This window comes from Bufo bufo, chromosome 3 (genome assembly GCF_905171765.1).
Source record: "Bufo bufo chromosome 3, aBufBuf1.1, whole genome shotgun sequence".
Lineage (NCBI taxonomy): Eukaryota > Metazoa > Chordata > Amphibia > Anura > Bufonidae > Bufo > Bufo bufo.
This window is the reverse complement of record NC_053391.1, coordinates 681,974,274-681,999,466: the sequence shown is the minus strand read 5'-3', so window position 1 is coordinate 681,999,466 and position 25,193 is coordinate 681,974,274. Positions and strand designations below refer to the sequence as shown.

At 48.2% G+C, this 25,193-nt stretch overlaps 1 protein-coding gene across 3 annotated transcripts in view; it reads left to right on the top strand.

The window, feature by feature from the left end:
* The first annotated feature begins 10,961 nt into the window (after positions 1-10,961).
* The window catches only part of EMSY (EMSY transcriptional repressor, BRCA2 interacting), a 43,260-nt gene continuing 29,028 nt past the window's right edge, over positions 10,962-25,193 (top strand). For all 3 annotated transcript variants that reach the window (XM_040426437.1, XM_040426438.1, XM_040426436.1), the window contains exons 1-11: positions 10,962-11,251; positions 14,090-14,189; positions 14,617-14,691; positions 15,537-15,712; positions 15,955-16,107; positions 17,343-17,602; positions 19,106-19,367; positions 20,799-21,050; positions 22,378-22,527; positions 23,381-23,551; positions 24,858-24,994. In XM_040426437.1, the coding sequence (XP_040282371.1) occupies positions 11,182-11,251; positions 14,090-14,189; positions 14,617-14,691; positions 15,537-15,712; positions 15,955-16,107; positions 17,343-17,602; positions 19,106-19,367; positions 20,799-21,050; positions 22,378-22,527; positions 23,381-23,551; positions 24,858-24,994 (1,806 nt within the window). In that variant the 5' untranslated portion in view covers positions 10,962-11,181. The remainder of the gene's footprint in view (positions 11,252-14,089; positions 14,190-14,616; positions 14,692-15,536; positions 15,713-15,954; positions 16,108-17,342; positions 17,603-19,105; positions 19,368-20,798; positions 21,051-22,377; positions 22,528-23,380; positions 23,552-24,857; positions 24,995-25,193) is intronic.

Genomic DNA, 25,193 nt, shown 5'->3' with positions numbered 1-25,193 from the left:
GGTCTGGGGTCTGTAAACAGGATGGGGGTCTTTGGTCTGGGGTCTGTAAACAGGATGGGGGTCTTTGGTCTGGGGTCTGTAAGCTGTGGGGTTTGCAAACTGGATAATTCTGGTCTGGGGTCTGTAAACAGGAAGGGGTTCCGGGGTCTTTAAACTGGGGGGGGGGGGGGGGTCTAGTCTAAGGTCTATAAATGGGAGGTCTGATCTGGGGTCTATTAAAATGAGGTCTGGTCTCAGGGCTATACATGGAGGGGTGGTCTGGGGTTTGTTAACATGGGGACTCTGTAAACGGGTCGGTTTGTATTTTTAAGAGTCTGTGGTCTGTACTTTTTAGGAGTTTGGTCTGCGGTCTGTAATTTTTAGGGGTTTGGTCTGGGTCTGTAATTTTTAGGGGTTTGGTCTGGGTCTGTAATTTTTAGGGGTTTGGTCTGGGTCTGTAATTTTTAGGGATTTGGTGTGGGGTCCATATTTACATAAGGGCTCTGGTTCTCTCTTAGTGTGTAATGAGCTGGGACTAATTGCTAGAAAAAAGCGGGCGGTAGTTTGGGTCAGTAGACCCCCCGATCGGTTCAGGAGTTGTGTCCGTAATACGAGCACAAAAAGTACCCTAGGAAAAGGGTCCCAGCTCGTTAGCCTTACCCTGCACTGTACGCCCCAGAAAAGACAGAGGGGCAGAATGATGGGAAGAATCAATACCATAAGAAGGGCCCTATGGTACAGCCTGGCAGACCGTCGTTCTATGATGGAATATCCCTTTAAGACAACTCTCAGATGCCCTTTAACCCCTATCTTCTTGCCATAACCTGCAGACTGGAACGTTCTGCAGACTGTTGCGCTCACTCGCAGAGTCCCCGGACAGGATATTACAGTATTCGCCTCTGACCCCCATTACTTCCATACAGCGCCTCTTCCCACGTGGCCCCTACGCTTCGGTCAGGATCATTCCCAGAAATGTGCGTCTTGGGATTAAGAAGATTTGTGGTTGGAGAAGTGGAAGCTTCTTACAGGAAAGCGAAGCATCATAGATACCGGTCAACTATCAACCCGGCGGCAGAGGGGGAGTCAGAAGCCTGGAAAGAACTCCAAAAATCCCAGGGAACTAGAAGACCCGCCGCCCATCTCTTCTGTCAACCGATAGTCTATCAGATATATATATATATATATATATATTATATTCCCAAAGTCTGGACATTAAGTACTGTCCACCCCTCCCCGAACACCTGGGGACAGCCTTAAAATGGGCAAATGTGCAGAAACCCTCTCCATATACAAAAAATAATAAAAATACGGGAGCTCACCGGAATTTAACTCGGCCTGCTATACCACCTAGCTAACTCCGTAAAATATGTAATAATTGGCCGGCTCTTCATCAACAATGTACTAACCTTTAATCACAAGCATATAACTATATAACATACATATAGCCCAAAAAAAAACAAATAACTAAAATCTGTTAAAAATAGACTCTGTATATACTGTTATTTATCCTACTATAAAATATAGTCCCGGTCCCCTGTAAATTTACTGTGGGGCTCTCACTGTGTCAGAAAGTATTTGTGTCACACAGCAATAATCGCAAATATTAGCAAGGTATCCTGTTAGTGTCCATTTATTGGAGATCACATTCACATTCGATTGGCCACGATCTTATTGTGGCAGTTTTAAAACTTGCAAAGTCACTAATTGTCATATAAAGCACGTAGTTGTTATTATAAGCTCCTATTGTTGTTGTTCATTGGCACCGTTCCATAACTGGTGTAGATGATGATAATTTGATAGGTAGTGATATTGTTCACTTCTGAATTTCAATAGTACTTTATACATATGTGGCTTTATTTATGTAGATCGCTCTGTAATTCAAGCCGCTTGTATTCGCGCTCTGTGTGCGCGTTGGTGCCGGCACCCGATAGCTGGAGCTTGCGCGTTGGAAGTCTTGAGAAGCTGATCGTGTTCCGTGGACGCTGGTTTGATTATCAATACCGGACCTTGCGTTCTTTAATCTTTGCTCTTTTCCAGACGCGTTTCGAAACCAGTACAGGTTTCTTCCTCAGTGGGCAAAAAAGTAATAATGATCGGGGACAAACTTGCGATTTATATAGAGACGACATTTATCTTTAACACCTGAGCCGACCTAGATCGGGCCGGTGTTATTATCAAACTCTGGACCGGACTATGTGCAGCGTCCCACTTGTATACGTGGGCACTGCAAATCTTGTTATGATGTACAGTCGTGGCCAAAAGTTTTGAGAATGACACAAATATTAGTTTTCACAAAGTTTGCTGCTAAACTGCTTTTAGATCTTTGTTTCAGTTGTTTCTGTGATGTAGTGAAATATAATTACACGCACTTCATACGTTTCAAAGGCTTTTATCGACAATTACATGACATTTATGCAAAGAGTCAGTATTTGCAGTGTTGGCCCTTCTTTTTCAGGACCTCTGCAATCCGACTGGACATGCTCTCAATCAACTTCTGGGCCAATTCCTGACTGATGGCAACCCATTCTTTCATAATCACTTCTTGGAGTTTGTCAGAATTAGTGGGTTTTTGTTTGTCCACCCGCCTCTTGAGGATTGACCACAAGTTCTCAATGGGATTAAGATCTGGGGAGTTTCCAGGCCATGGACCCAAAATGTCAACGTTTTGGGTCCCCGAGCCACTTAGTTATCACTTTTGCCTTATGGCACGGTGCTCCATCGTGCTGGAAAATGCATTGTTCTTCACCAAACTGTTGTTGGATTGTTGGAAGAAGTTGCTGTTGGAGGGTGTTTTGGTACCATTCTTTATTCATGGCTGTGTTTTTGGGCAAAATTGTGAGTGAGCCCACTCCCTTGGATGAGAAGCCACCCCACACATGAATGGTCTCAGGATGCTTTACTGTTGGCATGACACAGGACTGATGGTAGCGCTCACCTTTTCTTCTCCGGACAAGCCTTTTTCCAGATGCCCCAAACAATCGGAAAGAGGCTTCATCGGAGAATATGACTTTGCCCCAGTCCTCAGCAGTCCATTCACCATACTTTCTGCAGAAGATCAATCTGTCCCTGATGTTTTTTTTGGAGAGAAGTGGCTTCTTTGCTGCCCTTCTTGACACCAGGCCATCTTCCATAAGTCTTCGCCTCACTGTGCGTGCAGACGCGCTCACACCTGCCTGCTGCCATTCCTGAGCAAGCGCTGCACTGGTGGCACTCCGATCCTGCAGCTGAATCCTCTTTAGGAGACGATCCTGGCGCTTGCTGGACTTTCTTGGACGCCCTGAAGCCTTCTTAACAAGAATTGAACCTCTTTCCTTGAAGTTCTTGATGATCCTATAAATTGTTGATTGAGGTGCAATCTTAGTAGCCACAATATCCTTGCCTGTGAAGCCATTTTTATCAACGCAATGATGGCTGCACGCGTTTCTTTGCAGGTCACCATGGTTAACAATGGAAGAACAATGATTTCAAGCATCACCCTCCTTTTAACATGTCAAGTCTGCCATTTTAACCCAATCAGCCTGACATAATGATCTCCAGCCTTGTGCTCGTCAACATTCTCACCTGAGTTAACAAGACGATTACTGAAATGATCTCAGCAGGTCCTTTAATGACAGCAATGAAATGCAGTGGAAAGGTTTTTTTGGGATTAAGTTAATTTTCATGATAAAGAAGGACTATGCAATTCATCTGATCACTCTTCATAACATTCTGGAGTATATGCAAATTGCTATTATAAAAACTTAAGCAGCAACTTTTCCAATTTCCAATATTTATGTCATTCTCAAAACTTTTGGCCACGACTGTATGTTGTACTGCACTTTTGTATAAAGACATTTTCTGTGTTTGCTCTTAAGTAATGCCTATGTTTACAAGTTAACAGACTTTTGCACTTTAATTATTATGCTGCACTATAAAAGTTTTATATCCTAAAGACTTGGTTGGACTTTATACCATATTTGTGAGATCAACGCCCATTTGTGTCACCGGCAAGTTTAGAAGATACGCCGCCCAGTGTCCCCTTTTGCGTCATGATCCACATAATTTATGTTTTCATAATGTGTATTTTTATACTGTTGTATTTATATCAGTATGCCTGCCTGCATGTTTCCCCCTTTATATTTTTCAGGAGACTTCGTCATGTCCTTAATGTGTTGAGGCCGACACATGTTAAACAAGGGGGGTATGCAGCGTCCCACTTGTATACGTGGGCACTGCAAATCTATAACTTAGCTCAGGCCTAGTTAAGTTTGAGTGTGGGAGATGCAGTAGAAGGAGGAGTGAGGAGCAGGGGGAAGGAGAGGACCCCATCCTCTCAGCGCTCTGGAGCTCCACGGCCCAGAGTAGTCCAGACTTATCTCAGTTACCAAAGGTGAAGGACGTATAGCTTCCGGCAGCCTCACAGTTTATTATTACAAGTACAGAAAGGCCATCTGTAGCAGCACTGAAGTAGAAGATTAGGATCCTAAAACCACCGTCACTGAGACCAGGAGCAGATTCAGGACTAAATAGCTGTGGGTACACAACCTCCTACCATAGCCTGAGATCTAGCCACATATACAGCCTGTTACCTGGATTTACCACATTCAACCTCCATATTCATGAGAGACTGTTTATATTTGGATGTAAACTGCTGTCAAGACCCTGTTTACAGTAAAGTTCTTAGTTGGATTAGAACCCTGCCTCATTCTTCCATCTCCATACTACAATCACTCTCATCAATTTGCACCATCAAGGTGCTGGCATCACGACATTTACTTAATTCAGGGGCCCAGCCGCACAAGCACCCAGAAAATCCAATCACCATCAAGGGCACCTCAATCCCCATCTGGGCGGTGTCCCCTGTAAAAGAGTGTGCCCCGGAGAATCCAGTGCTGGTCTCCCCTTTACTGCAGCCCGGCCCAAGAAGCGCCAAAACTGTGAGTAAAGAGCTGACTGTTTATTATTCCTCGGTACACCGCCATCTCACAAGTTATCCTCCTGCGGTCCCGGCTGGCTGCATGTGAAATGTTTGTTTTACTCATTAAGCTTAGTTTAGACATTGCGATTTTCATGCACAGACTCTGTTTAGCAATTTAGCATATCATACTATATATATATATATATATATATATATATATATATATATATATATATACACACACTGATCAAAAATATAAACGCAGCACTTTCGGTTTTGCTCCCATTTTGCATGAGCTGAACTCAAAGATCTGAAACATTTTCTACAGACACAAAACACCCATTACTCTCAAATATTGTTCACCGATCTGTCTAAATCTGTGTTAGTGAGCACTTCTCCTTTGCCGAGATAATCCATCCCACCTCACACGTGTGGCATATCAAGGTGCTGATTAGACAGCATGAATATTGCACAGGTGTGTCTTAGACTGCCCACAATGAAAGGCCACTCTGAAATGTGCACAGTTTTGCCTTACTGGGGGGGGGCAGAAAACCAGTCAGTATCTGGTGTGGCCACCATTTGCCTCACACAGTGCAGCACATTTCCGTTGCATAGAGTTGATCAGGTTGTTGATTGTGGCCTGGGGGATGTTGGCCGACTCCTCTTCTTCTGTGCGAAGTTGCAGAATAGAATATTGGCAGGAACTGGAACACGCTGTCGTATACGCCGATACAGAGCATCCCAAACAGCTCAATGGGTGACATGCCCGGTGAGTATGCTGGCCATGCAAGAACTGGGATGTTTTCAGCTTCCAGGAATTGTGTACAGATCCTTGCAATATGGGGCCGTGCATTATCCTGCTGCAACATGAGGTGATGGTCGTGGATGAACGGCACAACAATGGGCCTCAGGATCTCGTCACGATATCTCCGTGCACTCAACATGCCATCAATAAAGTGCACCTGTGTTCATTGTCCATAACATATGCCTGCCCATACCATAACCCCACCGACACCATGGGCCACTCCATCCACAACGTTGACGTCAGCAAACCGCTCACCCACACGACGCCACACACGCCGTCTGCCATCTGCCCTGAACAGTGAAAACCGGGACTCATCCGTAAACAGAACGCCTCTCCAACGTGCCAGACGCCATCGAATGTGAGCATTTGCCCACTACGACGAACTGCAGTCAGGTCCAGACCCCGATGAGGACGACGAGCATGCAGATGAGCTTCCCTGAGACGGTTTCTGACAGTTTGTGCAGAAATTCTTTGGTTATGCAAACCGATTGTTGCTGCAGCTGTCCGGGTGGCTGGTCTCAGACGATCATGGAGGTGAACATGCTGGATGTGGAGGTCCTGGCCTGGTGTGGTTACACGTGGTCTGCGGTTGTGAGGCCGGTTGGATGTACTGCCAAATTCTCTGAAACGCCTTTGGAGACGGCTTATGGTAGAGAAACGAACATTCACTGCACGGGCAACAGCTCTGGTAGACATTCCTGCAGTCAGCATGCCATATGCACGCTCCCTCAAACGTTGCGACATCTGTGGCATTGTGCTGTGTGATCAAACCGCACATTTCAGAGTGGCCTTTTATTGTGGGCAGTCTAAGGCACACCTGTGCAATATTCATGCTGTCTAATCAGCACCTTGATATGCCACACCTGTGAGGTGGGATGGATTATCTCGGCAAAGGAGAAGTGCTCACTAACACAGATTTAGACAGATTTGTGAACAATATTTTAGAGTAATGGGTCTTTTGTGTATGTAGAAAATGTTTCCGATCTTTGAGTTCAGCTCATGCAAAATGGGAGCAAAACCGAAAATGTTGAGTTTATATTTTGTTCAGTGTAGATAGTGGATAGAGGACTTCATCACATTGAGTATGTCCCTTTGCCGTTCTATTCCACATTGTATAGTACACGGATATATCATTTCCCTGTCTTATTTATCTATATTTCGTTCAAACATTGGGGTTTCCATAGCAAATAAGAATAAAAATAGAAGTAAAAAAAAAAAAAAATCAACAATAAATTGAAAAATGAACTGTGTCAAAAAATAATAAACTATATCAAAACTAACCTCAGTATTAGAGTAGAGTACACATCAGACTTCTTCCCGACCACTGGAAATATGTATATATATATATGAGTATGATATGCTAAATTGCTAAACAGAGTCTGTGCATGAAAATCTCAATGTCTAAAGTGAGCTTAATGAGTAACAAACATTTCATAGTCCGGTCCAGAGTTTGATAATAACACCGGCCCGATCTAGGTCGGCTCAGGTGTTAAAGATGAATGTCGTCTCTATATAAATCGCAAGTTTGTCCCCGATCTTTATTACTTTTTTACCCACTGAGGAAGAAACCTGTACCGGTTTCGAAACGCGTCTGGGAAAGAGCGAAACACAGCAAAGATTAAAGAAAGCAAGCTCCTGTATTGATAATCAAACCAGCGTCCACGGAACACGATCAGCTTCTCAAGACTTCCAACGCGCAAGCGCCAGCTATCGGGGGCCGGCACCAACGCGCACACAGAGCGCGAATACAAGCAGCTTGAATTACAGAGCGATCTACATTAATAAAGCCACGTATGTATAAAGTACTATAAGATCGTGGCCAATCGAATGTGAATGGGATCTCTCCATATACAGTCCGGTTCATGGGATTTCTCTACAAATCTCTCTCTAATATCTATCTATCTAATATCTATCTGTCTATCCTCGCTCGTGCCGTACCATCTGGTGTGTGCGCTATATGTTCTATATTTCCTGGCTCTATTTACACTGATGATAACCATCTCGGTCTCTGTGCAGGTGTTGCACGTTTTTGGCAGCGGAGCTCGCGGCTGACATGGCTTCATGTTCTCCTTCTGCTCTGATATCCTATACGGCCAGATAATGGTCGGCAGGTGCAGACGACATCCAGAGAATTAACCCCTCCAGGGAAGGTTATGAGCTCACACATTACCGCCATCCGATCGTGCGATTATAAGAATGGCCGTGATGTCATCTCCCGGGAGGACGGACACAATCACTCACTTCTCACAACGAAGGATCTCATATCATCACTTCTTCCTAAAATCTACATTCTGGCTCCATACAGCCTCAGAGGTGTGCAGCCATAGAAGTCTGCGGGGCCCGATTCAATTAGCCGATCGGCAGCTGTGTTGGGGGCCTGACCCCCACAGATCTGATATTGACAATGTAAGGACAGGTCATCAATAACGTGACCCTAAATGGCTTCCACTCGCCCCTGCAGTTGGTTTGATATATCACACTAATACTTTTGGGTTGCTGATTCACGGCTAGAGCCAGGGGTGTGAAAAGTGCCCGACGCCCCCACAGCAGCTCAGGCGCAGCGAACGCAAAATCAGTACATATTGTTGAGTCGGTAAATTGCACCCCGTCCTCCGTGTCGTCTACCTATGGCTGGTGCTGCCGTGTGGGCTAGACGTGACTTTTCTGTTGTAATTTTATGTACGTTTTATTTTGCCCTTTTTCAGCTGTAAATGGGGGAGCTTTGGGGTCTGTAAACTCAGTGGGTCAGGTCTGTAAACAGGGGAGGGGGCAGTCTAAGTTCTAAACAGAGAAGTCTAGTCTGAGGTCTGTAAACAGGATGGTGGTCTGGTCTATGGTCTAAACTGGGAGGTTCTGATCTGGGGTCTGTAAACAGAATGGTGGACTGGTCTGTGGTCTAAATTGGGGGTGGGGGGGTCAGGTCTGAGGTCTGTAAACAGAATGGTGGTCTGGTCCAGGGTCTAAACTGAGGGGTTCTGATCTGGGGTTTTTAAACTGGATGGTGGTCTGGTCTATGGTCTAAATTGGGGGTGGGGGGGTCAAGTCTGAGGTCTGTAAACAGAATGGTGGTCTGGTCTAGGGTCAAAACTGGGGGGTTCTGGTCTGGGGTTTGTAAACAGGATGGTGGTCTGGTTTATGGTCTAAATTGGGGGTGGGGGTCAAGTCTGAGGTCTGTAAACAGGATGGTGGTCTGGTCTAGGGTCTAAACTGGGGGGTTCTGGTCTGGGGTTTGTAAACAGGATGGTGGTCTGGTCTATGGTCTAAACTGGGAGGTTCTGGTCTGGGGTTTGTAAACAGGATGGTGGTCTGGTACCGTGTTTCCCCGAAAATAAGACATCCCCCGAAAATAAGACCTACCTCTAGTTTTGCCTATCGCTGTAATATAAGGCATCCCCCCGAAAATAAGGCCTCCCCGATAATAAAGCATCCCCAGAAAATAAGGCCTCCCCGATTATAAAGCATCCGCCGAACATAATGCCTCCTCGATTATAAAGCAAGCCACCCCAGAATGTAAGGCGCTTACTGATTGGCCGCCGCCGCCGCCAGGACAAGCTGCCGCCTTCTTCCGCCCGCTGCTCGCTCTGCCCTGATGGAGTCTCACAACTTGGCTGGCACGGACACACAGGGGACGGGGCGACAGGTAGGGGGGGAATATCTGATGGAAGGTGGGGGATGTCTGGTGAAGATGGGGGGGGGGAGACTAAAAACGGTAATTAAAATGACACAGGGTGATCAGAGGGGGGAATCAAAATGACACAGGGGTATCAGGGTGGGGAGGGGGATCATTTAAAATGACACAGGGGGAATCAGAAGGGGGTACTAAAATGCTATAGTAATCCCCCCCTCTGATTCTCCTGTACCATTTTGATTCCCCCTTCTGATCCCCCTGTGTCATTTTAAGTGATCCCCCTCCCCACCCTGATTTCCTTTTTTTTTTGTTCAACAATAAATGTGTACCGTATTTTTCTTCATGGAAAAATAAGACATCCCCTGAAAATAAGACCTAGCGAATCTTTGGGAGCAAAAATGAATATAAGACACTGTCTTATATGATCTAAATGGGGGGCTCAAGTCTGAAGTCTAAACAGGATGGTGGTCTGGTCTATGGTCTAAACTGGGAGGTTCTGATCTGGGGTCTGTAAACAGAATGGTGGTCTGGTCTGTGGTCTAAATTGGGGGTCGGGGGTCAATTCTGAGGTCTGTAAACAGGATGGTGGTCTGGTCTGTGGTCTAAATTGGGGGTCGGGGGTCAATTCTGAGGTCTGTAAACAGGATGGTGGTCTGGTCTAGGGTCTAAACTGGGGGGTTCTGGTCTGGGGTTTGTAAACAGAATGGTGGTCTAGTCTATGGTCTAAATTGGGGGTCGGGGGTCAATTCTGAGGTCTGTAAACAGGATGGTGGTCTGGCCTAGGGTCTAAACTGGGGGGTTCTGGTCTGGGGTTTGTAAACAGAATGGTGGTCTAGTCTATGGTCTAAATTGGGGTCGGGGGTCAATTCTGAGGTCTGTAAACAGGATGGTGGTCTGGTGTCTAAACTGGGGGGGGGGTTTGGTCTGGGGTCTGTATGTTTAGGGGGTCTTTTGTGGGGGATCTGGCCTGTTACCTGCATTCAGGGGTCTGGTTCTCAGTTTAGGGGGTGTGGGAGAATCTGTATTTATTAATAGGCCTGTATTTATTTAGGGGGTCTCGTCTGCTTCTCTTTTAGTTTCGGGCAGGGGTCTGCAACCTTTGGCATCCAGCTGTTGTGAAACTACAATTCCCAGCATGCTCCGTCCATTTTTATGGGAGTTCTGAGAAGAGCAGAGCAAGTATGCATGCTGGGAGTTGTAGTTTCATGACAGCTAGAATGCCGGGGGTTGCCTACCCCTAGTTTAGGGGGGTCTGTACTACCCTCTGGGGTGTGCTGAAGAGGGCCATTTGTAGTATTGGTGACCCAAATGTTTAGGGTGCCCCCCATATAAACAGATGAGGCATAAAGACCACAGACAGCTGGTCATGGAGGCTGCATGCGCCACTACCTGACCTCCCTCCAAAAACGCCTCAGTACAAGGCACTGTATACGGCGATACAGGGAGGGGCCTCTACATCTACACAGCGGATCCTCCAAAGCTGCAGTAACACCTAGAGGTCGCTGTAGGCGTTCTAATGTTTGTCCCTCTCTGGCCTCCGTCCGCAGCTTATCACTCACAGTCTCCCTCCCTCGTTTGTGATAAGCTCGCCTCATCTGCGAAGCCAACCAATCAGAAAGCAGGACTACAACTCCCGGCTTTCCCCGCGCATGCGCAATGTTACCGGCGCGCCATCTTGACAGCGGGAGCTGCAATCAAACCCACCGGATCTACGGTGGCTGATCGCTCCGTGATCCCTCACCGTATAGCAAAGTCCGCGGTGACGGGACTAGCTGGAGCCCTTTCGTACGTGTCAGGGGCCCCCCTCACAGCGTGAGAGGGGATGCCTTCTAGCGTTCTCCCCATCAGGGTTGTGTGACTGCAGGGGACAGGATGCCAGTGGTGTGGCCGACCCTCCTGGACTTCAGCCGAGATGAATGTAAAAGGATCCTCCGTAAACTGGGTGCGCTTTCCATCCGTTACCTCTGTTATTCCGCAGAAATTGCCACTGCGCATGCGCGCTTAGCTTTTTTGTGTGTGTGAATTCGGCGAGGCACGCCCCCTTCTGACGTCAGCGCCCAGCCTGTGTGATTGTAAACATTTCGTGGGCAGTGCGGGCGCGGCTCCAGCAGGTGGCGCTCGTCTGCGGCCATAGAAGAGGATACAATGTATCAGTGAGGGATTTCCTGTGCTATTGTTACAGTGTGTGTCCTGTAATCCGGCATCCTGTAGACTGGAAATCCTGATTAATGTGAATTGACTGCAGTCCTCAGGGCCTGTGCTAGCAGATAACTGCTGTATGTGTCCGCCAGTCTGTCCAGTGCTTTGGAATATCGGACGTTTAGGGGTCTGTCCGTGCTGATAGGGGTCTCAATGTGAGTTATGATTGGGTGGTGAGACCTGTCAGATATGGGGTCGGATCGGACACATAATACGGATTATAAGACCCGTTTGTTCCCCTCCTGTAGGATCTGCAGGGGAGGGGGGCTGTGCAGGATTTGGAAAACGCATGACCGCTTTCTTCGAGAAGCAGCGCCCCCCTTGCCTGTGGGTTTTGTTTGGTATTGCAGCTCAGCTCCATTGAAGTGAAGAGGGCTGACTGGCAGCAATACCACCCACAGCCTGGGGACAGGGGTGGCGCTGTTTCTGGAAGAAAGCTGCCATGCACTACACCAGGGATGCCCAACCTACGGCCCCCTTAGCTGTTGTAAAACTACAACCCCCACCGTGCCCTGCTGTAGGCTATCCAGGCATGCTGGGAGTTGTAGTTTTGCAACAACTAGAGGGCCGCAGGTTGGGCACCCCTGCACTACACCAGTATAGAGGATGGTAATGACAGCGGACTGGTCCAGGCCCTCACCATGAACTGGTTTTTGGGTATTTCACCACCATTACCACTGATGCAGATTTGTAGGAAATCTGGGGGAGCGGCCGGACCCCCCTGTTGTCAGATTCCACACATTGGCAGAGGTCGCGGGTCTGATGCAGGGCTCCGGTCGGGGGTAGGGACCTCTTAAAGGGCCCCATTACACAGTTCAATGGAGCAAACGTTCCCTCCTGACTATCGCCTGCTCGTCAGTGGAGGAGACATTCACCTGCAGCGACGGGGAGGAGGGATCGCTGATGTCATCGCTCGTCCCCATCCAGGTTCGTTGCCGGCAAACGATGATTTAGGCGTCCCCTCAAACGGTTTCGTATGAACGCTCGTCGGTGGTAATCTGCCCAAACATCAGGCAGTGTAAAGGCCCCTTAAAGGGACAGTACACGCCGTTCATTTCAATGGGTCCGCAAAAAATGCAGACAGCTCACCGTGTACTGTCCGCATCCGTGTGTCCGTTCTGTAGCCGCGGAAAAAAAAAATATACAACATGTCCTATTCTTCTCCGTTTTAGGCATGGTTACAATGGATCCGCAAAAAAAACGGGTGGCATGCGAATGACATCGGGTTTTTTTGCGGACCGCAAAACACATACGATCGTGTGCATGTAGCCTTAGGCCTCATGCACACGACCGTTGTGTGTTTTGCGGATCCGCCAAAAAAAACGGATGGTGTCTGTGTGCATTTTGCAATTTGCGGAACGGCGCGGACAGCCATTAATATAACTGCCTATTCTTGTCTGCAAAACGGACAAGAATAGGACAGGTTATATTTTATTTTGCGGCCCCATTGAAGTGAACGGGTCCGCATCCGAGCCGCCAAAACTACGGCCGTGTGCATGAGGCCTTACACTGTATTATTTCCTGGTATCTGCCATTTTGGGATTACCGTTCAATGGGAGTGCAGACGATTCCCCACCCCCATGATGGTATTCGTGAGGAGCTACCCTTACAGTAGGTCGTCCGTATCTGGTGCGGGGGCTCGACTCCTGGCACTGCCACCTCTGTGCAGCTCAGTCCTATTGAAGTGATTGGGACTGAGCTGCAATACCAGGCACGGCCACTAGATGGCACTGTGCTTGGTTTATTATGAAGCGGTGCTGCGGCCCCTTTAGACAGCTGATCGCGGGGCCGCCACCCAACTCGCTGCCGCTTTTAAAGTGGTATTCATTTTGTAACCTGGGGGTCATATCGTAACTTTGGTCGCATTGTGAGAAATTGTGTTTTTCGTGCAGTTATTTTAGCATGCGTTTTTTTTTTTTTTTTCTGCGTGCCTCGTACTATTTAGGATATGCGACGCCCATCAGACAATATAAAAAAAAAAAAAGAAAGTCGCAGTTGTATGTGACTTCTATTGGTCTCTAGGCCGGCAAACTCGCCTGTGACCAAAAAGTCAACAGGGTTAGGGTCTTAACGTGACCCTATTCACAATCGGCAGTGGGTGGTGCATCGCCGAACTCCCACTGATGAGACAAGCAGCGTCCCAGATCCTGCTCCCCCTAGTGGAGGGGTCATCGCATTACGTCTCGGCGAACACGCCTGGTGCTCTCCTCCAATAACAAGTGCCAGAAGCTTTCACTTTGCAGCTGCATTCACTCTTTTGCAGACTTCAGAGCTGAAATCTGACCCAGAACTCCCAGCTTATTCAGTGTCTGCAAAGCACAAAGAGATCCCTCTGGAAATTTTTCTCATGTTTTCGCCTTTACACCAGGCTCTGTACAGGAATATGACCGTTTCCAATAATATAGCCAGCAGAATTGTGAATGCAGCTCCGCAGACTAATTTGAATATGAGGTTTGTGGCCACATAGTCTGAAGCCTTTTCTTTTATGTTGTAGCTCCCCCATGGGGGGCACTTAGCGTTCAGCTCATGCTGGGTTTATCCGCTGCTTATGGTTTCTGTCTTTTTCTTCTTGTGCCGACAGAGCTGGAGGCGTATGCGGGCGTCATTAGCGCCCTCCGCGCACAGGGCGACCTCAGCAAGGAGAAGAAAGACCTCCTTGGAGAACTCTCGAAGGTTCTGAGGTGAGTGATTTATCAGTCTTGGGAATGGGTGGGCTACGCTCTGCCCCTGCCATCCTTGTGGCCTGGCTGCTGCCCCCTGATGGAGGAAATCGGCACTGGAATTTCAGGCGGGACTGCAGTCCAGGGTTTGAAAAACATGGCTGAAACAGCGCCTCCCCTGTCCACAGGCTGTGGGTGGTATTGCACTTCAGCCCTGTCCAGCTGAGCTGCAATACCAGGCACAACCCATGGATAGGAGAGGCGCTGTTTCTGGAAGAAAGCAGCCACGTGTTCAGACACCTCCCAGGAAGCTGAGATATGAGGAGCTGTATGTGGGGTCCTCACGCTGTCTGTGACCATTTTCTATCGCCATGGAGGCTTTGCAGGGTCTGTTTGATATGATCTGGTCCCGGACAGTTCCCTCATCTTAATATCTTCTTATCTGCAGCATTTCTACGGAGCGGCATCGCGCAGAGGTGCGCAGGGCGGTGAACGATGAGCGCCTCACTACTATCGCTCACAAGTGAGTATAGTTACCTATACGGAAATACTGCTGACCGCTCCTCAGGACAGCACATCAATGTCAGATCGATGGGGGTCCGACTCCCGTCACCCACACCAATCAGCTGTTTGAGGGTAGAGTGTCTCAGCCTGTTGGTATTATACCAAGCACAGCGCCATACACTGTACAGTGGCTGTACCTGGTATTGCAGCTCGATCCTATTCACTATTCAGAGGCCATATGACTGAAGGACATGATGTCACCGGCTTAGAAAGAGGCTCGAGCGCCACAGCCCCTTCCAAGCTCTATTTGGGGGGGAAGGGGCTGCTGATACTGATGGGGATTATCTGAGATGCGCTGCAATCCCGCGCAGCCGCCTCTCCCGGGATCATGTGCTGTACATTGGGCATGTGATCCCAACCCGCAGCGCATGTGTGAGTCTCAATCTCTTGCTAGCGCTTTGGCAAGAGATTCAGACTCGCGCTTGCGCCAAAGGTCGTAATCCCAGGCTGGAATCGCATGCCCAATGTACGGAACGTGATCCCAGAAACGGCAGCCGCCCAGGATTTTGGCGCATTTCGGATAACCCCTTTAAGTCCCAGACAAAGCCTTTAATCTGCACACAACATTGTCATTTTGCTCAGTCACATCTGTCATACTCAGAGCTGCATTCATAATTCTGCTGGTTCTTGGTGAGCTCCCTGTGATGTGGGGTTCAGTTAGTGTCTCCAGATTTAGAGCAGGCTCTGTGCAGATACTGAATGAGCCGGGAATCCTGGGGGGGGATTTCAGCTCTGAAGCCTGCAGTATTGTGAATGCAGCCTAGGAGGGCTCCATGTTAAGTATTCTTCTTGTTTTTCTTTAAGTATGTCCGGTCCGAACAGCTCTTCTGAGTGGTCTATTGAAGGGCGGAGGTTGATCCCGCTCATGCCTCGTCTGGTCCCGCAGACGGCGTTCACAGCTGCCGCCAATGCTATCGCCAACTCAGCCGGACAGCACAACGCCTCGCTGCCGGACCCGGCAGAGACTGGCAACAAGGAAGGTGAGTGCTGCGGTGGGGGAGGGGGCTGGCACCTTACACCTGTAGTACTCGAATATCTCCGGTATGGCCTGACACCCCTCCAACCCCGGCTTTTGTTGCCTAGGCCCCACCTAACTAGTAAATGAGCTGCAGGGTCCTAGTGCTGCCATATTGATAGCATATGCAGGCTGCATGGAGGTGTTACCCTGCTCTGGTCATAAGACAGTAATCACTGACATTATCTTTACATTCTTGTCTTCTAGTGGTCGTTTGCTATTCTTACACCAGTACAACGTCCACACCTACATCCACGCCGATCCCCAGTGGTAGTGTTGCCACCGTCAAGTCACCCCGACCTGCTAGTCCTGCCTCCAATGTGGTTGTCCTGCCAAGTGGCAGCACAGTTTATGTGAAAAGTAAGTGACATCCAAAGAGTGTTACTAAACGGAGCTGAAGGTTTGTTACTTGTCATCTGTGTGTGGAAAAGGTGCAGTCACTGTACATACATTACATTACTTATCCAGTACTGATCCTGAGTTACATCCTGTATTATACTCCAGAGCTGCACTCACTATTCTGCTGGAGGAGTCACTGTGTACATACATTACTTATCCTGTACTGATCCTGAGTTACATCCTGTATTATACTCCAGAGCTGCACTCACTATTCTGCTGGTGGAGTCACTGTGTACATACATTACTTATCCTGTACTGATCCTGAGTTACATCCTGTATTATACTCCAGAGCTGCACTCACTATTCTGCTGGAGGAGTCACTGTGTACATTACATTACTTATCCTGTACTGATCCTGAGTTACATCCTGTAATATACTCCAGAGCTGCACTCACTATTCTGCTGGTGCAGTCACTGTGTACATACATTACATTACTTACCCTGTACTGATCCTGAGTTACATCCTGTATTATACTCCAGAGCTGCACTCACTATTCTGCTGGTGCAATCACTGTGTACATACATTACATTACTTATCCTGTACTGATCCTGAGTTACATCCTGTATTATACTCCAGAGCTGCACTCACTATTCTGCTGGTGCAGTCACTGTGTACATACATTACATTACTTATCCTGTACTGATCCTGAGTTACATCCTGTATTATACTCCAGAGCTGCACTCACTATTCTGCTGGAGGAGTCACTGTGTACATACATTACTTATCCTGTACTGATCCAGAGTTACATCCTGTATTATACTCCAGAGCTGCACTCACTATTCTGCTGGTGCAGTCACTGTGTACATACATTACATTACTTATCCTGTACTGATCCTGAGTTACATCCTGTATTATACTCCAGAGCTGCACTCACTATTCTGCTGGTGCAGTCGCTGTGTACATACATTACATTACTTATCCTGTACTGATCCTGAGTTACATCCTGTATTATACTCCAGAGCTGCACTCACTATTCTGCTGGTGCAGTCACTGTGTACATACATTACATTACTTATCCTGTACTGATCCTGAGTTACATCCTGCATTATACTCCAGAGCTGCACTCACTATTCTGCTGGTGCAGTCACTGTGTACATGCAGCCAATGCCCAGGTGTGGCGCTGTTTCTAGAAGTAGGCAGCCATGTTTTGCACAGATGACATCATTTATCCGTTATGTGATCTCTTTCCCGTTTAGGTGTTAACTGTTCGGATGATGACGAGAAGCCTCGCAAGCGACGGAGAACCAACTCCAGCAGCTCCTCCCCCGTGGTCCTAAAAGATGTTCCCAAACCCACAACTCCGGTCTCGAAAACCATCACTGTGCCCGTCGCCGGCAGCCCCAAAATGAGCAACATCATGCAGAGCATTGCCAACTCCTTACCCCCGCACATGTCACCGGTGAAGATCACATTTACCAAACCCGCCACCCAGACCACCAACACCTCCACCCAGAAGGTGAGCGTCACCGGGCGCCCCACACATGGTTCCTAAAACGGGTCTGTTCTGTAACGTTCATCAGTTTCTTGGAAAGCAGTATGGCCGCCAATACAGCTTTCCCAGACTGCTGATGCCGCTCTGCTGTATGCGCGCAGGAAATGAGACCCCTCTGTAGAGCGGCCGCATCCTTAAAGGGATTTTCCAGGACTTGAGGGATAAGGAAGGGCCCCCAGTGTCCGATAGGTGCGGGTCCCACCTCTGGGAAAGTGCACTGCGCATGCGCGGTCACCCTCCATTCATTCCTAGAGGGGAGCGCTGAAAATTTCCGTGAGCCCCATAGACGTGAATGGAGGGGTGGCTCCGAATGCGCGCTGCACTTCCTTTTCATTTCAATGGGACTTCGAATATAGCCGAGCGCGCCGCATAGGAATGAGCGGAGGACGGCAGCGCAAGATGATACAGCCCCTTTTAGTCTTTGTTCAATGGGGGCCCAAGACCCCAGGGGCAGGCGTGGTAGGGTGACTGTGCCTGATGGTGCTGCTCTGTCCCTTGTAAATCAATGGGTCTTAGCTGCCCTACAGTCACATGTATGTTTGGTCCGGCGCCTGATGGGGCCCCATGGGCCCCTTCTCTTTGCTTCATTTTTTTAACTAACATGCAATGTACATCTCTAAAAGATGCAGACATGTATTATGACCCTGAACCAGAAGAGGGCAGCAGTGAGTAATAGGCTGGGGCAGCATGCCAATGTGCAAAATAATACCGCAATATGGTGCTACTTCATTGCATCTAATTTTAGTGCATGTGATCGCTCCTTGACCTTGACCCCAGCGTCCGTCAGAAATCCATCCCTGCTAGATTTCAATTGATAGTTGTGATTTGCGATGATAGTGACGCGCGGCCAAAAGTCGCCATGTAAACCGAACCTACAGGGGAGTCCTATGTCAGAGGGAACAATTCTGTGGAGTTCCCCTTTGAACATTGTATGGAAAAGTCTTTCTAGTATACTTTAAATTGTCAATATTCACAATCTTTCTTTGCTGCTACCTGTCAGTGAATGGAAGCTTTTTTTTTTTTTTTTTTCTTTTTTTTTTTTTTTTTTAAGTTCTGCTTACACAGCTGAAGTGGCGTTACAGTTCTGCTGTGATGTAAACAGACTGGTGCATTTTGCCTGCACTAATACATTGTAACAAACTCCTGTCACAGGAGGGAGTTTTGTGCTGTTGAAGTATGTGCCTCACGGAGATTTTTTATTTTTATACTGGATGCAGTTGTAACAAACCCTCAGCTGTGAAAAAAAAAAAAAAAGAATGAGGTCTGTACGGGATTTCAATCTTTGGATATAAACAGAAATTGTTTCCATTTGCTGTCAGCAAGCGGAGATGTTGAAAATGAGGAATTGGAGCACAAAATTAAGATGACAAAGGGTCTGCAGCTTTAGCTATAAATATTGAACTTTATTTGCATTGTGGCATGCTGATGGTTTCCTTATGTTTGTCTTCTGCCTCCCTTCCCGGACAGGTCATCATCGTCACAACCTCTCCGAGCTCAACATTTGTCCCCAACATTTTATCCAAGTCTCACAACTATGCAGCCGTCACCAAGCTGATCCCCACCTCCGTCATCACCTCCACCACGCAGAAGCCACCAGTGGTCGCCACCTTGGCCCAGGCCTCTGCTGGTATGACCGGTGGTGCCTCAACTCCGGTGTCTACAGGAAGCATCGCCGTCACCTCAGTGGTGTCTGCAACCCCATCCCTTGTGATGTCAACCGTGGCCCAAAGTAAGAGATGGTTCTGCTTCTCCCTTATACAGCCTCCAGTGACCCCAGGGTGGGGGATACAGGAGCTTTTCTTCATGGTATCGCCCTTCTTAGCAGTCACACCCCATTACTGCCGCCCTCCCTTATACAGCCTCCAGTGACCCCAGGGTGGGGGATACAGGAGCTTTTCTTCATGGTATCACCCCTCTTAGCAGTCACACCCCATTACTGCCCCCCTTCCTTATACAGCCTCCAGTGACCCCAGGGTGGAGGATACAGGAGCTTTTCTTCATGGTATCGCCCTTCTTAGCATTCACACCCCATTACTGCCCCCCTTCCTTATACAGCCTCCAGTGACCCCAGGGTGGGGGATACAGGAGCTTTTCTTCATGGTATCACCCCTCTTAGCAGTCACACCCCATTACTGCCGCCCTTCCTTATACAGCCTCCAGTGACCCCAGGGTGGAGGATACAGGAGCTTTTCTTCATGGTATCGCCCTTCTTAGCAGTCACACCCCATTACTGCCGCCCTCCCTTATACAGCCTCCAGTGACCCCAGGGTGGAGGATACAGGAGCTTTTCTTCATGGTATCGCCCTTCTTAGCAGTCACACCCCATTACTGCCGCCCTCCCTTATACAGCCTCCAGTGACCCCAGGGTGGGGGATACAGGAGCTTTTCTTCATGGTATCGCCCTTCTTAGCAGTCACACCCCATTACTGCCACCCTCCCTTATACAGCCTCCAGTGACCCCAGGGTGGAGGATACAGGAGCTTTTCTTCATGGTATCGCCCTTCTTAGCAGTCACACCCCATTACTGCCGCCCTCCCTTATACAGCCTCCAGTGACCCCAGGGTGGGGGATACAGGAGCTTTTCTTCATGGTATCACCCCTCTTACCAATCAGTCTGTTCCTGTCATCTCATTAATGGCACAGCCTATAGTTACCCTGAGGGGGGGGGGGGGCATACTCCCCTTAGAGACTCCAATTACCCTACGATGGAGGGGGGGGGGGGGGGGGTACAGAGACCTTTTGTTCACTTTATTACCACTCTTAGCAATAACATCCTGTTACTTTTATAATTCAGGTTCAAAAGAAGTAAAAAGGTCTACAAAATTCTCATATACTTTGTGTTCACACCGTTTTCAAGTCCCCCGCTTGCTGTCAGTGAAAGGAAACCTTCCTGTGTACCTTTAGAGGCTGAACACCTGTTCTGATCACATTCGGCCGTCAGGTGCAGGTCTCGTTACTCTCTCTTTGCAGGTGTCTTCAAATCAAAACAGATTTTCATCCTCCAGGTGTTTCCAGTCACTGACAGCAAGCAGAGGCATTAAAAGTGGTGAAGAATTGAAAGACAAAGTTGCAGAACCTTCCGTTCTACATTGATAAAACCTTTTTTTTACAGCAGGCGGGCCGACTCCTATGTGTGACATCTCTTATCTCTCTGGGTTAGGTGTCTCTACGTCAACAGTAAAAGCCGCTTCCAATCGACTCCCCTCCCCCAAAAGCCTGTTGGCCTCTCCCGGTCAAATCCTTGCGCAGTTTCCCAAGCAGTACCAGCAGTCGCCAAAACACCAGATCCATCAGATAACGCAGCAGACGTCGCCTCTGGCACAACAAACCGCCCTATCCCACCCTGCTCCATCCCCACAGCAACAGCTGCCCCCAGGGATCAAACCCACCATACAGATCAAGCAGGAGTCTGGTGAGTACCGATTCTCCATGTGCCATCACCGGATCTGTGGATATGTTCAGAATCCTCCGTTACCAAAAAATCTATCTAGTGTAAAATACAGGGAGGAGGGGAGAGGAGGGGGATGAGGCTGCAGTTATATACCCTCACCTAAAGAATTATTAGGAACACCATACTAATACGGTGTTGGACCCCCTTTTGCCTTCAGAACTGCCTTAATTCTACGTGGCATTGATTCCACAAGGTGCTGATAGCATTCTTTAGAAATGTTGGCCCATATTGATAGGATAGCATCTTGCAGTTGATGGAGATTTGAGGGATGCACATCCAGGGCACAAACTCCCGTTCCACCACATCCCAAAGATGCTCTATTGGGTTGAGATCTGGTGACTGTGGGGCCATTTTAGTACAGTGAACTCATTGTCATGTTCAAGAAACCAATGTGAAATGATTGGAGCTTTGTGACATGGTGCATTATCCTGCTGGAAGTAGCCATCAGAGGATGGATACATGTTCTCATTCTGTTTACCCCAAATTCGGATTCTACCATTTGAATGTCTCAACAGAAATCGAGACTCATCAGACCAGGCAACATTTTTCCAGTCTTCAACAGTCCAATTTTGGTGAGCTCGTGCAAATTGTAGCCTCTTGTTCCTATTTGTAGTGGAGATGAGTGGTACCCGGTGGGGTCTTCTGCTGTTGTAGCCCATCCGCCTCAAGGTTGTGCGTGTTGTGGCTTCACAAATGCTTTGCTGCATACCTCCGCTGTAACAAGTGGTTATTTCAGCCAACGTTGCTCTTCTATCAGCTTGAATCAGTCGGCCCATTCTCCTCTGACCTCCAGCATCCACAAGGCATTTTTGCCCACAGGACTGCCGCATACTGGATGTTTTTCCCTTTTCACACCATTCTTTGTAAACCCTAGAAATGGTTGTGCGTGAAAATCCCAGTAACTGAGCAGATTGCGAAATACTCAGACCGGCCCGTCTGGTACCAACAACCATGCCACGCTCAAAATGGCTTAAATCCCCTTTCTTTCCCATTCTGACATTCAGTTTGGAGTTCAGGAGATTGTCTTGACCAGGACCACCCCCCTAAATGCATTGAAGCAACTGCCATGTGATTGGTTGACTAGAGAATTGCATTAATGAGAAATAGAACAGGTGTTCCTAATAATTCTTTAGGTGAGTGTATATTTCAGAGAAACTGCTTGAAAGAAAGAGTGTGTTCAGCTGGGAAGGTATCCCAGTAGTTTTAGCCACACCCCACTGCTGACATCACAGTAGTAAGGGCCCCGCCCACTTGATCATATTTTATTTACCTTTTTATTGAATTTCAGGTGTCAAAATAATCACACAACAAGTTCAGCCCAGCAAGATCCTCCCCAAACCGATGTCCGCATCTCTTCCGAACAGCAGCAACGCCCCAATCATGGTGGTCAGCAGCAACGGGGCAATAATGACGACCAAGCTGGTCACCGCTCCCGGCGGTAAGTGTCAGACTTATCAGCGGGTTTTTGTCAAGCTACCACTGGGCAGTCACCTCAATACATTTAATACTCCAGCAGAACAGTGAGTGCAGCTCTGGAGTATAATACAGGATGTAACTGAGGATCAGTACAGGATAAGTAATGTAATGTATGTACACAGTGACTCCACCAGCAGAATAGTGAGTGCAGCTCAGGGGTATAATACAGGATAAGTAATGTAATGTATGTACACAGTGACTGCACCAGCAGAATAGTGAGTGCAGCTCTGGAGTATAATACAGGATGTAACTGAGGATCAGTACAGGATAAGTAATGTATGTACACAGTGACTGCACCAGCAGAATAGTGAGTGCAGCTCTGGAGTATAATACAGGATGTAACTCAGGATCAGTACAGGATAAGTAATGTATGTACACAGTGACTGCACCAGCAGAATAGTGAGTGCAGCTCTGGAGTATAATACAGGATGTAACTCAGGATCAGTACAGGATTAGTAATGTATGTACACAGTGACTCCACCAGCAGAATAGTGAGTGCAGCTCAGGGGTATAATACAGGATGTAACTCAGTGTCAGTACAGGATAAGTAATGTATGTACACAGTGACTGCACCAGCAGAATAGTGAGTGCAGCTCTGGAGTATAATACAGGATGTAACTCAGGATCAGTACAGGATAAGTAATGTATGTACACAGTGACTGCACCAGCAGAATAGTGAGTGCAGCTCTGGAGTATAATACAGGATGTAACTGAGTGATTGTTGGTTGAATATAGTTTTTGGCTGCTAGAATAACCTCAGGTCGGGGGAGAAACCCTCTAATTCTCTGTTGCTTTTCCCTCCCTCCCATCTACAGGGACACAGACGACTTACACACGTCCGGCTGTCAGCTCAGCCCTTGGGGCTCGTATGGCAGCTACTCCAGGTGCCACATATGTGAAGACCACCAGTGGAAGTATTATCACCGTGGTGCCAAAATCGCTGGCCACATTGGGAGGCAAGATCATCACTAGCAACATCGTATCTGGTCAGTGCATGTGGCAGGTCCATGAAGGGTTAAAAATAATTCTTTAAGTTTTATATAAAGCGTAATCCTCTTTATAATGGAAGGTTCTGCGGCTTGTCATATCCTTCGTGCTCAGTTCTTCACTATTTCCAATATCTCTGCTTGCTGTCATTGAATGGCGACATTCGTCTTACCAGCTACACACAAGCGTCACAGATGTGTTTCCATTCATTGACAGCAGTCAGAAATCTTAAATCTGTGAGGAACGGATCTAGAAGTTCAGTATCTCATCAGTTTGTCGTCTGGGAAAGCTGGGTGACTTCTGCTCGGGCTGTAGCTGTGGCCATATTGATTACCACCCAGCTTTCCCAAAAATAGATGGGTAGAGTTTGATGACTGATGTAGAATTCCGTGGATAGTTTCGGATTTTGGGAGGACGCTCTTTGTCTCCGTTTTTATGTGGGATTCTTTCTGGCTGGAGGCTTAGCCGCAGCCGGGGATCGTCTGTCTTACAAGGTGTCGGAGGACCCGCCGGCTCCAGACGTTTTAGTAGGGGCCCTGTAAAACCTCTGAAGGCACTTTATAGGGTGTCGGTGATCCGGGCCTTGCAGGGTGACACATTCCTGTAATACAATACACGGAGTAGAGGTGAGGGGCGGCCAAGGGTTTCATTACAGGGACACCGGACCAGCCACTACCTCCTGGGCGCTGGGTGCCTGCCCTGTGTTTTCCTTGGGTCGGCTGCACTTAAGTTTTAGTCTGTGGCCACAACTGTGCCCTAATGGAGCAGAAGTAATCTGCAGGGGTACACATGCTTCACTGTGCAGGAGTAGGGGGGCACCCCGACTGTCTGGCAGTGCGATATATGGGGCGAAAAACTGACCAGCCATGCTGTATATGGCGGACACCCAGTCTGGCAACTCTTTGTGGAGGTGTATCCTGGTTGGCAGCACTGCATATGGGGTAAACCATACACTGTATGGGGGCACCTGGTGTTGCGGCGCTGTGTACGTGGTGGGGCACCTCGTCTGGTGCTGTGTGTGGTGGGGCACGTGGTGTAGCGGCTGTGTGTATGGTGGGGGCACGTGGTGTGGCGGCGCTGCGTGTGGTGGCTGGCACGTGGTGTGGCGGCGCTGCATGTGGTGGCTGGCACGTGTTGTGGCAGCGCTGCGTGTGGTGGCTGGCACGTGGTGTGGCAGCGCTGCTTGTGGTGGGGGCACCTGGTCTGGCACCATGTCATTGAAGCCCCCACAATGTTCCAGTTGCTGAATGTAAGCCATTTCTCCTTGTTATCAGCCACTTCGTAATTGTCTGTCTTCCCTTTAAGGTACAACCACAAAGATCACCACCATCCCTATGACTTCTAAACCGAATGTCATTGTGGTGCAGAAAACGACCGGCAAAGGCACCACCATCCAGGGCATCCCGGGGAAAAATGTTGTGACGACGCTGCTGAATGCCGGGGTAAGTGCACATGGCCATAGCTTCCAAATGCTGCAGAGGGGGTTGTGTCATCTGTGTAGGTGAGAGGTGTTAGTCTGATATCGGACAGGACATCTCCGCTCCTGTATTCATCTCGTAGGGGATAACATTGTAAACTCCTTGTGATTTGTTTCCATTCACTGACAACAAGCAAATATTGGAAAATAAGTCCTCAAAGTCT